The following is a 13042-nucleotide window of genomic DNA, read 5'->3' on the forward strand; positions in this document are numbered from 1 at the left end:
CCTTCATTTAATCCATTACCTGAAAATACATCATGGTTAACATGAGCCGTTTCTTTTTCCAAATTACTTCTTGATACATCAGATTTTCTTAAGAGAGCAACAGGTTCTCTCTTCTCTGGTGATCTAATAAAATAACCAAATGATGGCTACAAAATAAACATGTGAATTATTTCCTTAATTTCAACTACTTTGAGAAATTCTAGACTATTTTATTTTACTATGGGTAACTTAACTAAATGAATTCAACAAAATAATTCTGTTCTTTTCATTTAAACTTAAATTACTAGAGATAAAATTTAAAAGTCTAGTTTTATTTCCTTAGTGCCATCTTCAATCATCAAAACTAATATGTCAAATAAGTCGCTCTTATTAAGAAATCCAACTTCAAACAACCTAGAAATGACATTTCGTTCCTTCAGTAATTATTATTGAGCACCTACTGTGTCAAGCACTATTAATCATAGGGTGACATGTCAATGAGAAAAAAAGACAAAATTTCCTGCCTTCCTGGAACTTACAGTATAAGGATATTTATTTTACACACTACGTCCTTGAAAATCTTTGTTAAGATTAGGTATGTTCTTAGCAGTTAATGAGCCAGGAATTCCCACTTGTCTTTATTATAGAACTTTCACATGATAGACCTGAAATGTAAATTCATTAAATGCACTCAATTTTCCACTGATCTTTACCTGGGAATTTCTTCCCTTGATCCAACAACCTGAATGCAAGTAACATTTCATAACTAAAACGAAAACAGAAACTCCAAATGATAGATCTATTTTTCCATGACCTGGTGCTTTATTTAGTAAGAAGGAATTCATTAACTCTTCAACTTCTCCCCTAATGTAAAAAATCGATCCAGGCAGGATGTTAATCCTGTCTCTCTAAAGCATTTATTTTCATTTTTTAATTCACTACACAGTTCAGTTTCAAATTTAAGTTCTGTAATTCAACTTTGAGTTCTAATACCATGGCTATTATTTCAAATTATACTGTTAGTGAAATCCAGTTTTAATAACCACTCCCTCCAATAACCCAACTCCCTATATGGAATTTATCAAGCCTTTTGACTCTACCTCCAAAAGAAATCTTGAATCCTTGATTTTTTTGTGTCCCTATTATCATTCTAGACCCCGGCCTTCACCGTATTTCTTCCCACGTGCTAAGCCTCTGCCTGCTTCTATTCCTCCTTTTTGGTTCACTAACCCTCTCCACCCAGGCTCCATATATAATAGCATCATTTCACACATGGACATGAGGCTGGCACCATGACAAAGTTGCTCCCTGCTTCTAAGCACTTCTTCCCAGTTCATTTCAGATGCACCCAAGTCCTACAAGGATCCCACATGATCTGGCCCAATCTTCTACCATTAAATCACCCCACCCCTCTCCCCCATTCACATTAGCTCCGCTGTTCTGCTTTCTGATCCTCCACAGGCCACTTCTAGTTCCTACTTCCAAGCCTTCACATAGAGGGTCTCCCCTTGCTTGGAACACTCTGCCTCCATATCTTTTGGCAGCTGCCTCCTTCCCATCATTTAGGTCCCAGCTCAGTAACATCTCCTCAGGGGCCACCCCTGACCACCACAGCTATAGCAACTCCTTCTCCTTAGCATGCTTCATAGAAATTACCACTGTTGCGGGGCGCCTGGGTGGCGCAGTCGGTTAAGCGTCCGACTTCAGCCAGGTCACGATCTCGCGGTCCGTGAGTTCAAACCCCGCGTCAGGCTCTGGGCTGATGGCTCAGAGCCTGGAGCCTGTTTCCGATTCTGTGTCTCCCTCTCTCTCTGCCCCTCCCCCGTTCATGCTCTGTCTCTCTCTGTCCCAAAAATAAATAAACGTTGAAAAAAAAATTAAAAAAAAAAAAAAAAAGAAATTACCACTGTTGCATTTTCAAATTTTTACATGTATTGCCACTTATTAAACAAAAACATTCCTATATTTCAAAACATGTTTTCAGATAAGAGGTTAAAGAAAAAAATCAATCCTCGATTTCTTCCCATCAACTAATGATGTAACAATAGCAGCATCAACTACCAGGTATTGAACACTTACTCCAAGTTAATCTTGGTGCTAACTGCTTTGTGTGTCCCATCACACTTAATTCTTATGAAACCCTATTAAATAGCGCTGGATTTTAAAAACTAGAAAATTAAGACATAGAGGAGTTAAGTAAATTGTTCCATGTCACAGAATTAGTTAAAAGGTAGAACTAGGACCGGAGTCAGGGTCTGACCGACTATAAAACCTAACCTATCACAGTCCTAACATGTCCCTATTCTATCCCTGCTGTAAAGATACTATGCTGTAGCTAATACCATCATACCATTCCAAATGTAAGGTCTGGTGAACTCAACCACTTGTAGCACGTATCATACTTACTCTTTTCACATTGTAACCACCACCAAGGCAACCAAGAGCTTCAGATCTTTGAGCAAAGAACTCTCCTAAAGACAGGCGTAAATAACTGGCATCATCTTTGTCCAAATCTGATGTGCTAAGTGATTTCCTCAACAAACTGTAATTAATTGAAGTTCCCCAAGACGTATCCCCTAGTGCAGCTGAAGTGTTTTGGGCATCTATATTTTCTTCCTAGGGAGAAAGTTATTGTTTCATTTTATTTCCCCAGCAAGGCTTCTGTTTTTCTAACATGCAAAAATAAAAAAATTTAAGAAAACGTAAGCATTTTAATTTTTTAAAAATTTGGACAAACCTCAAGCTCAAGCAGCTAATAAATAAAGCAGCTTAATTTCTTTACATAGCATTACTTCATTTTGAAACATGGTTAAGGGGCGCCTGGGTGGCTCAGTTGGTTGAGCATTCAGCTTCAGCTCAGGTCGTGATCTCACGGTTCATGAGTTCGAGCCCCACATCGTGCTCTGTGCTGACAGCTCAGAGCCTGGAGCCTGCTTCGGATTCTGTGTCTCCTTCTATCTCTGCCCCTCCCCCACTTGCGTTCTGTCTCTCTCTGTCTCTCAAAAATAAACAAATGTAAAAAAAAATTTTTTTTAAAAAAACATGGTTAAAAACTATAGAGAGATCTTTGAAGCCTATTAGGGTGATTTTAAGCGAATTAAACATTTAGTATGTCAGTTCTTTTTCAATTAATAATTGAGGGTATGAAGGAAAGAGCAGAAATTGTCTAAACATGAGCAAATAAGATATAATTCTATAAAACTATGTACCTATCCAGAAAGAATACAGGTATATTTTAAACTTTGGTTAATGCCAATAAAATACAAACCTGCATAAATTGATGCTCTTTATTAAATTCCTCTTCATCTTGTGCAATCAAATCCAATGCTTCAGCTTAAAAGAGAATCAGTTTATATAATTAAATTATACTAATGCCTAATTAAATACCAACAGATAAATAAAACTTATCTAGTTAGGAAGATGAAATACAGAAATAAATTTGAAAAAAGTATGTGAAAGCTTTCATCATGCAACTGATGCATCTGTATTAAGTATGTAAGTCTGTGATTCTCAAAGTTTTGGTAATGAACATTCTACTGTTAGTGTTTTTATCACTTACTAACTTGCCCTAACTTAATTAAACAAAGGGGCTTTACAATGTAAGCTTTTTATTTGTAGAAGATTCACATTAACTTTAGCCTTTGAAGATTTTGGCACACCTGATTTAAGGTACCTGCCCATGAATACCTGTGAAATTTTATCTGAACCATCACGACGTCAAGCCACTCTCTAAATTTATTGTGAAGAGGTGGGCTGGGGTGCCCAACCACCTGTTTGCCCAGGACTGTCTCAGTGTTAGACTGGAAAGTTCCGCATCCCAGCAAACCCCACAGCCTGAACAGATGGAAACAAGTGGTCACCCAACATCTGCCCTCAAAGCTCTCTGCCTGCCTGCTGCCCAGGCTGGGCCTCTGCCTGGTACTTCAGGAGAATGGCTGAAATGGGAAGGGTGCATGCAATCCAGAAGTGTCCACCATGGCCCAAACAAGGGAGATGTCCCCCTCTCTCATTATCCATCAGGGGCTAATCAGATCCAAACTGCCCTTTTGGAAACCCGACAGTTCAACATTAATACCTTGAGAGACCAAATGAAAATTGAAACAGGAGAATATTTCCAATCAGGAAAAGCAGAACACGAGAGATAGCTCAGATCCTTACTTGTTAGGATAGTGTTCATCCTTTACCTTGTGAGCCCATCATTTCTTATACAAACACACCCTTAACTTAGCAGTCTATGAATGGGTATGAAGACAACCATGCAATTCTCAAAATCACATGAAAAATATAATCTTTCACATAAAAATTTTTCTATGAAGACTCTCTGTAGGGCCCATGACTCCAAGTAAGTTAAAAACCATTGCCTTAAAAAATAAAAGTATCAATCAACCAAATGTAACAGCCAAAGAAGGGAAAGTAGGAAATCAGGCCTAATGAAGATAACCCAGAAAAACAATTTACTTCAATGAGGTAAATACTGAATGCTCTTTAAATCATTAAGTAAACAGTTCCAAAAGCTGTTTATCATATCCCTAAGTACTTTTTCCCTGTACTTTAAGAGATTCTTCAATTAAAGAAAAATCTACAGTACCATTACCTTGAATGCTCATCACAAATCAGTCAGCAATTATGAAAAAACTTCATTTTTTATAAGACTCTATGCCCGATTCTTTGCCAAATCTCAAACAGTCCTTTCAAACATCTCCTGAATACGTTAGTTGCTAAAATTTGAAGCAGCACATATACCACAGGCCTCAGGCCATGTTTAAATCCTAGGCCATAAGCTGAAGTGATGTAGTGATTCAGATGCATGGAGCTGTCAGAGAGGGGTAAGACAGAAATGGGGCAGAGGGAGTCGTATCTCTTAAATAAACTTCCTGAATAAAGTTTGTTAAGTAGATAAATTTTCGTTTCAAATGATTCTGACATTATGAAATTACGCCTTGGTCCCACCTTCCTCTTCTGAATTATATCTCCTCTTACATTTTCAAAATTCCCTTCCTCTTTCCTATAAAAATGCTTCCACTGCATTCAGCTCCCCTGACCCTGATTTCCTGACCCAGTTCATCCTTTCTTCCCTTCCATCAAACTTTTTTCCATAGTTTTCCATAATCATTTTCTCCATTTCTTTACCATCCATGCTACTCATCCTTTCCAACCTGCTCATTATTGTTTATTCCCGAACCACAAGGATGGCTTCGTTAAACATCTCTTTTATTTTAGTTTTCCTTTAATAGTAACGTACCCACACAGTTCAAAATGCAAAGGTACACATATGTACAAGAGTTTTCAGAAGTTAACCAAAGACATAAAAGGGAATACAACACTGAAAAGTCTCCCCCTCATCCCTGACCCCACATCCCACACCTCCAGAACCAATCAATAGATAAAATGCTCCTGAAATCCTGATTTGAATCTACTTGCTTTTTTTTTTTTTAACGTTTATTTATTTTTGAGACAGAGAGAGACAGAGCATTAACAGGGGAGGGGCAGAAACAGAGGGAGACACAGAATCCAAAACAGGCTCCAGGCTCTGAGCTGTCAGCACAGAGCCCGACGCGGGGCTCGAACTCACGAACTGTGAGATCATGACCTGAGCCGAAGTCAGACGCTTAACCGACTGAGCCACCCAGACACCCCTCTATTTGCTTTTTGAGTTCAAGTAGCTAGGGATTCTTGCAATCCATTTCTTTCTTTCTTTTTAAAAAATCTTTCCATTTTATGTATTTACAAATATGTGTGTCCTCCCTTCTTCCACCTTTTTACACAAATTTCAGAATATCTTATGTGCTTTTCTGTGTCTGGGAATTAAAGAATTTATTTTAGGGGCACCAGTCAGTTAAGCGCTAACTCTTGATTTCGGCTCAGGTCATGATCTCATAGTTCAAGAGTTCTAGCCCCGCACTGGGCTCCATGCTGACAGTGTAGATAAAGCCTGCTTGGGATTCCATCTCCCCATCTGTCTCTGTACCCCCGTGCGTGCTCGCTCCCTCAAAAATAAACTTAAAAAAAAAAAAAAGAATTTTAGTGATTACTCCATACTAGCACCTAAAGAGCCCTTTTCCATTTTTTTAATGACCACAATGTATTTCCTTATATGGATGTACCTTATTTAGTTAGTCCTGTTTTGTACATCCACATTGCTTCCAACCTTTTGTGATTATAAACAATGTATAAGTAATAACCTTGCACATACATCACATGCCATTTCTGCAAGTATAATTGAAGAATAAGTTCCCAAAAGAACTGTTTGGTATGTACATTTGTAACTTTGTTAGATGCTGTAATACTGCTCTACCTACATGCTGTGCCTATTAAAGTACTATAATACCTGTTTTCTTCACACTGTTGCCAACATAGTTATAGTACCAAATTTTTAGATCACTGTCAATGAAATAACTGAAAAATAGTATCATGGAGTGGTTTTACTCTGCATTTCTTTCCATGAGTATGTTCCATGAACTTTTTTGGAATATTTAACAACCATTTTCATTTCATTTCCCATAAATTTTGTTTACAACCTTTGCCCAATTCTACATTGAGTAGCTAGTCTTTTTCTTATTGTTTGTTAGAACTATTTACTACTAGGAAAATGGGCCTTAATCTGTAACATGAATAGCAAATATTTTTTCTCAGTTTGATCACTAATTTTTAAAAACTATTCACCAAAGCACAATATACATATGAAAAGTATATATAAGTGTACAACTCAATAAACACAACTGTATAGCCAGATCAGTACCCCAGACGAAGAAAGAGAACTCTACTAGCACCCCAAAAGGCCCCTCGAGCTTCCTTCTCATCACTACATGCCCATCCAAGGGTAACTACTATCCTTACTCCACAGGGCAGGGTACATTTAAAATATATACAAATAGATCTACATAGCAGGTATCCTTAGTCTGCTTTATTTCATCCTACATACTTATGAAATTCATGCATGATGCTACAAGTAGCTACACATCACTTATTCCCATTGCTACATAGCACTCCAATGTATGAATAAACACAATCCATTCTATCATTAATGAGAATTAGGGAGTTTCTAATTTGGAGATAAACATATAATGCTGCTATGAATATTTCAGTGTAGATCTTTTGGTTAACCATATACCTGTACACTGGATATATAACTCTGGTGCAGAATTACTGGGTCCTCAAGTATGAAGTTCATAAAGTTCACCTCCAAAAGCTCCTGCTAGACAAGTTTCCGAAATGGTTCTATCACTTTACATTCCCACCAGTTGCACATGAGAATTCCATGACCACTCACTTTCTAAGTGATACAAATGTCAGAATATTTTATATGCTTTTCTATGTCTTGGAATTAAAGAATTTATTTTAGGGGCGCCTGGGTGGTTCAGTCAGTGAAGGCTCCAACTCTTGATTTCGGCTCAGGTCATGATCTCATAGTTCGTGAGTTCTAGCCCCGCACTGGGCTCCATGCTGTACAACTATCCACTATCCAGTCTGTACCCCCTTGTTCTTCCTAAATCAAGATGTCACTGAGCAAGCTTTAACTGTAACTTAACTTCCAATTCCTGGCTTATACTTCCAACTACCGAATATCTCCACCACAAACCACAATTATCCAAAATTCTACAATCTCTTCTGATTTTCCCATCTCAGTTCATGGTATTGCTATTTTCCCAAATAACTCAGACCACAAACGTCAATCTTTTCTTGCCTTCCTACTATCTCCTGAAATCCAGTCACCAAATCCTAACCATTTTATTGCCAGGTCTTTCACCAACTGTTTGCTTTTCATTCTGTGACACCTAGATTTCTACAACATCCTAAGGAATCTCCCACTCAACTGTCCATCAGTACCAGAAATTGACTCACAAAGGTAGTTGGACAATCAAGTCTTCAGTGGCTACCTACTGCTTGCCACACAAGCCTCAACTCCAACATGGTAGTCAAAGCTCAACCCACTCCCTGGCCCTACTTTATACCTTTCTAGCTTCACCTCTTCACCTTTTATTACTCTCCCCTTCCAAAGCTTGTCATAAATGCTAGCTACATTAGACTATCTGCCAGTCTCAAAACATACCCAGACTTCCTCATTTCATTGTCTTTCATTAGGTTTTCTATCCATTTGGAATATCTCATGCCCTCAAACATCTACCTCTTCAAACTCTTACCTCAAAAGCCACCTCCTATACGAAATCCCTGTCACCCACTCACACAAAAAAGTTTTTTCTGCTCTAAACTCCAAAACCATTTAGTTTGTGTTTCTTATGATACTGACTGTTGTTTTACACTCTTGTCTTATCCCTCTTGACTGATGAACAATTGCTTAAAGGCTGGAAAAATGCCTTATTTATCTCCACCATTCCCATCATTAGAAGTTTAAGAGGAGCTTAGTACAAGCAGCAGTTAGAATAACTTCTTCCTGTGGCATGTTCTGAGGCTATGAAAAATAAGACTAGGCTTGGGGAGCCTAGGTGACTCATTTGGTTGAGCATCTAACTCTTGATTTTGGCTCAGGTCACAATCCCAGGGTCATGGATCAAGTCACTACATCAGGCTCTGTGCTGAGCGTGGAGCCTGCTTGGGATTCTCTCTCACTCTCCCTCTGCCTCTCTCCCAGGCTCATGCATGCACACTCTAAAGTATGTATTATGTATGTATGGATGGATGGATGGATGGATGGATGGATAGATAAATAAATATATAAGAACAGGCTTGACAGGCCACTGAATGCCTTTCCTCATGGCAGGTTTAGAGGTGCTCAGGCACTGGAGGCCTCAGTGGCAGAGCATCTCCATAACCTAAGGCTCAAAATGCTATGTGTCATATGTACTGCAGACCTAACTTGGTTTTTCCTTGCATGGTCAGAGATTCTGCTAATCAAGAAACCTAGCTGATATTCCTAATGCTCTCATCCTTTGAGATTTATCTTTTCTGTCACCTTTCTCCCATCATTTCTACATTTCTTACGTTTTACTCTAAAATGGATTTTGCAACTGTTCACTTATCAAAATATTTCTTTTGTTCAAGACAGGATTTTAAAAGTGAGAATGTAGGCGTGCCTGGGTGGCTCAGTCAGTTAAGCATCTGACTCTCAATTTCAGTTTAGGTCATGATCTCATGGTTTATGAATTCAAACCCCAAGTCAAGCTCTGTGCTGACAGCATGGAGCCTGCTTGGGATTCTCTCTTTCTCTCTCTCTCTCTCTCTTTCTGTCTCTCTCTCCCTCCATCCCTCTCTCAAATAACGTTAAAAATAAAAATGAAAAAAGTGAGAATGTAAACTGGGGCACCCAGCTGACTCACTTGGTAGACCATATGACTCTTGATCTGGGAGTTAAAAGTTCAAGCCCCATGTTGAGTGTAGAGATTACTTAAAAATAAAATCTTTAAGGAAAAAAAAAAAGTGAGAATGTAACCCTAAGGTCCCTTCCAACTCTGTCATATGAAGGTTCTAAACTGATGTAAAAGAATGATAGTCTGACTCACTGTCCTTGCTTAAAGAAAAGGCTCAGCTCATTCTGCAATGGTTAGCACTAACTCAAGCCTTTGTTCCTATAAAAACAGCTGAAAAGCTCAGTATTACAGTTGACCATTGCACAACATAGGTTTGAACCGCACAGGTCCACTGACACACAGATTTTTTTTTTCAATATAGAAAGTACAGTGCTATAAATGTGTTTTCCTTATGATTTCTTTTTTTAAAATATCTTTTGAAAATGTTTATTTATTTTTGAGAGCGTGCAAGTGGGGGAGGGACGGAGAGAGGGGAAAGGAGGATCCAAAGTGGGCTATACGCTAACAGGCTAACAGCAGCTAGCCCACTGTGGGGCTCGAACTCATGAACCGTGAGATTGCGACCTGAGTAGAAGTCGGACGCTCAAGTGACTGAGCCACCCAGGTGCCCTCTTATGATTTTCTTATTAACATTTTCTTTTCTCTAGCTTATCTTATTATAAGAATACAGTATATAATACATGTAACACACAAAATATATGTTAAGGCTTTTGGTAACCAGTAGGCTGTTGGTAGTTAAGATTTTGGAAAGTCAAAAGTTATACACAGATTTTCAATGATGCAAGGAGCTGGCACCCCTTATTCCTCACATTGTTCAGGGTTCAAATGTATAGTCCAAAAATGATTTGATGTGGCCAACCAATGTATACAGAGTAATCTCAGAACACCATTAAAAACAATGAAAATGGGATAATAAGGTGGTTATCAATACACTTACAACCAGATCTGAAGTCTTCATTTATCTCATCAGTTAGAGCCATATTTAAAACTTGTTCCTTATTAAAAGATGTATAATATGCAAGGTCAGTGACCCATCTGCCCTCTTCATTTTGATAGACCACACTCTGTGGCAGATCTATTTCTAAAAAATCCAAAAATATACAATGACATATGAAACAAAATGATACAATATTCTGAAATAATTTTACTTAGTTGACTTATCTTAGATATCAACAGTATTGAAATCTACCCAAAACTAGTTTAAAAAAAGAATCCATTCCCATAAAAGTCCTCCAATGGTGGAAAAGCTGACCTTAACCCCAGGAGAAATCTATAATGGAGAATGAGAGAAAAAGAAAAAGAAAACTAAGACTTAAAATAGTATATGTCTACCAGATCTGTAAGTAAAGATATAATTTTTAATCCATAAAACAATTAAGTATTTTAATATGAAATATTAGGCAAGTTCCCCTTGAAAATATACTCTATTGTATAAACATTTTATACATCTTTATTTTTTTAAGCCTTCTTACTACACTATAGGTTAACTAACTAGAATTTAAATAAAAATTAGAAGAAAAATAAAACCTACTTACGCTCTTTACTCTTTTCAGTGGACTTGTAACATTCACATGTCCTTCTTTCACTTGTTGGTGACTGAAGAGTATCAGTGGAATTAATTTCATTGTCACTAACAGGCTTCAAAGATGCTCTGTCCATATATTTTTGAATGGACACTTTAGGAGTCTCCGTGTCTAAACATCTATCCATAGGTAAAACTGTTTTTGAACCAGATGCCAAGTGCTTATTTTGATGAAGAGACCTGGCCTCCAGCTTTAAAGGGTCCATTACATCAAAATCACCTTCACTGGCATTTGTGTCATGAAAATAAACAGGGTTAAATTTCGCATTAGTAGCCCTGATAGTCTTCACAGGAACTTCTTCTCTTGCGCTCTCCTTTAAAAATGATTAACAAAGCAGCCATAAGTTTTGTTTTTCATGACTCATTCCAAACGTTATGGGAAAAAATTACGTAGTAGATGTAAATGGTTATTATGTAAAGCATCAGACTATATAGTGTTCACTGTACTCTATTAGACTACATATGAACCAATTTTAAGCAATATACCAAAACCAAAATTCATGCCGTGGTCATTGCAAACGTCTATCAACAGATTCAGATACCAAAGGTGAGCTCAACATGTTCATTATATTACATACAGGACATTAGAAATATCAGTTTCAACTCTTTTAATTACCACTAAAACTCTCTAAAAGCATGGCAAGCCCATTAATGTGACCAGACTCATAAAATTAATATGAGTAACCTCCCCTGAAAACAGGTGTACTAATATCTTTTAACAGGAGTAAAATAGCATATACTAGGGGCGCCTGGGTGGCGCAGTCGGTTGAGCGTCCGACTTCAGCCAGGTCACGATCTCGCGGTCCGTGAGTTCGAGCCCCGCATCAGGCTCTGGGCTGATGGCTCAGAGCCTGGAGCCTGTTTCCGATTCTGTGTCTCCCTCTCTCTCTGCCCCTCCCCCGTTCATGCTCTGTCTCTCTCTGTCCCAAAAATAAATAAATGTTGAAAAAAAAAAAAATAGCATATACTACAGATGCCCATGAGGTGCCAAATAACAACTGCATCAGACAAGGCAAATTAAGCCAGCGCCTCAAAACCATGCTCTCTGACATACTTTCCCAAATGGCATTTCTTATTCTTTCCTAGAATAACAACTGCTGAAAAAGAGCCCAAGTGCCTACAATACTTTTAGAAATCCAGCTACCACTGTAATTTCAAGTGCCAATAAAACCTGTAAGAGCAGTCTTTTCTGTCATGAGATGTATGATGACAAAAACAGCCTCACAAGTTTTTTGAAGTTAAAATACTAAAAGCAGGTAGTTCTACATAAAAGAAAAGATGCTGACTTTGAAATAAAGTCATAGGTTTAAATCCTACTGCCAGCACTTACTAACTGGGTGATCTTCCAAAGATGTCTTACAAAAAATAAACTTACATCCTACCTTATATCAAAATAAATTCCAGACGGCTTAAACATTTAGATGCAAAAGTGCTAGGAGAAAATAGAGATGAATAGTTTTAAAGTCTTTAGTGGATAACATCTAAGTATAACACTCTCCTGGGTTAAAAATTTCCCAGCCTTAACCCCAGGTCCTGTAAATTGTAACCTTATTTGGAATCCAGGTCTTTGCAGATTAAGTTAAATTAAGGATCTTGAAATAAGACCATCCTGGAGTTAGAATGGGCCTTTAACCCAGTGAGCGGTGTCCTTATAAGAGAAAAAAGATTTTAGCAGGATACAGAGACACTGAGAGAAAGGCCATGTAAAGAGGAAGGCAAATATTCAAGTGATGCTGCCACAAGCAAAGAAAACCAGGAGCCATTAGCTGCTGGAAGAGGCAAGAAGAGGAGCCTTTGGAGGGAGCTTATCCCTTCCAATACTCTGATGTCCAATTTTGGGCCTCTAGAATGTGAGACTACATTTCTCTTGTTGCAGGCTAAGGTTCCAGCAGCCCTAGGAAACTAATACAAACATAAAAGTCTAAAAATGCATAAGGACTGGGAGAGGGAAGACCATCTTGAAGACACAGGGAGAAAAAGTCCATCTATAAGGCAAGGAGAGAAGCACAAGGAGAAATCAACCCTACTGAAACCTTAATCTCTGAATTCTCTAGAAGTGTGAGAAAATAAATTTCTATTGTTTGGCAAATGAGTAAATAAATACATAAAATGCATAAGGATCAAAATATCTCTTTAACATAGCAAGCTCATAAAAACTACTTAAAATATGAATATTACAACAGAAAAAAAGACAAGGAGACAAAGAAATGCCATT

At 37.9% G+C, this 13042-nt stretch overlaps 1 protein-coding gene across 3 annotated transcripts in view; it reads right to left on the reverse strand.

The window, feature by feature from the left end:
- The window catches only part of CEP192 (centrosomal protein 192), a 135146-nt gene that overhangs the window by 74138 nt on the left and 47966 nt on the right, over positions 1-13042 (reverse strand). For all 3 annotated transcript variants that reach the window (XM_086682400.1, XM_086682398.1, XM_086682399.1), the window contains exons 11-15: positions 10781-11141; positions 10183-10326; positions 3248-3312; positions 2386-2595; positions 20-146 (exon numbers count right to left, since the gene is read on the reverse strand). In XM_086682400.1, coding sequence (XP_086538526.1) covers positions 20-146; positions 2386-2595; positions 3248-3312; positions 10183-10326; positions 10781-11141 — 907 coding nt within the window. The remainder of the gene's footprint in view (positions 1-19; positions 147-2385; positions 2596-3247; positions 3313-10182; positions 10327-10780; positions 11142-13042) is intronic.

This window comes from Puma concolor, chromosome D3 (assembly GCF_028749965.1).
Source record: "Puma concolor isolate L17-30 chromosome D3, mPumCon1.1.hap2, whole genome shotgun sequence".
NCBI lineage: Eukaryota > Metazoa > Chordata > Mammalia > Carnivora > Felidae > Puma > Puma concolor.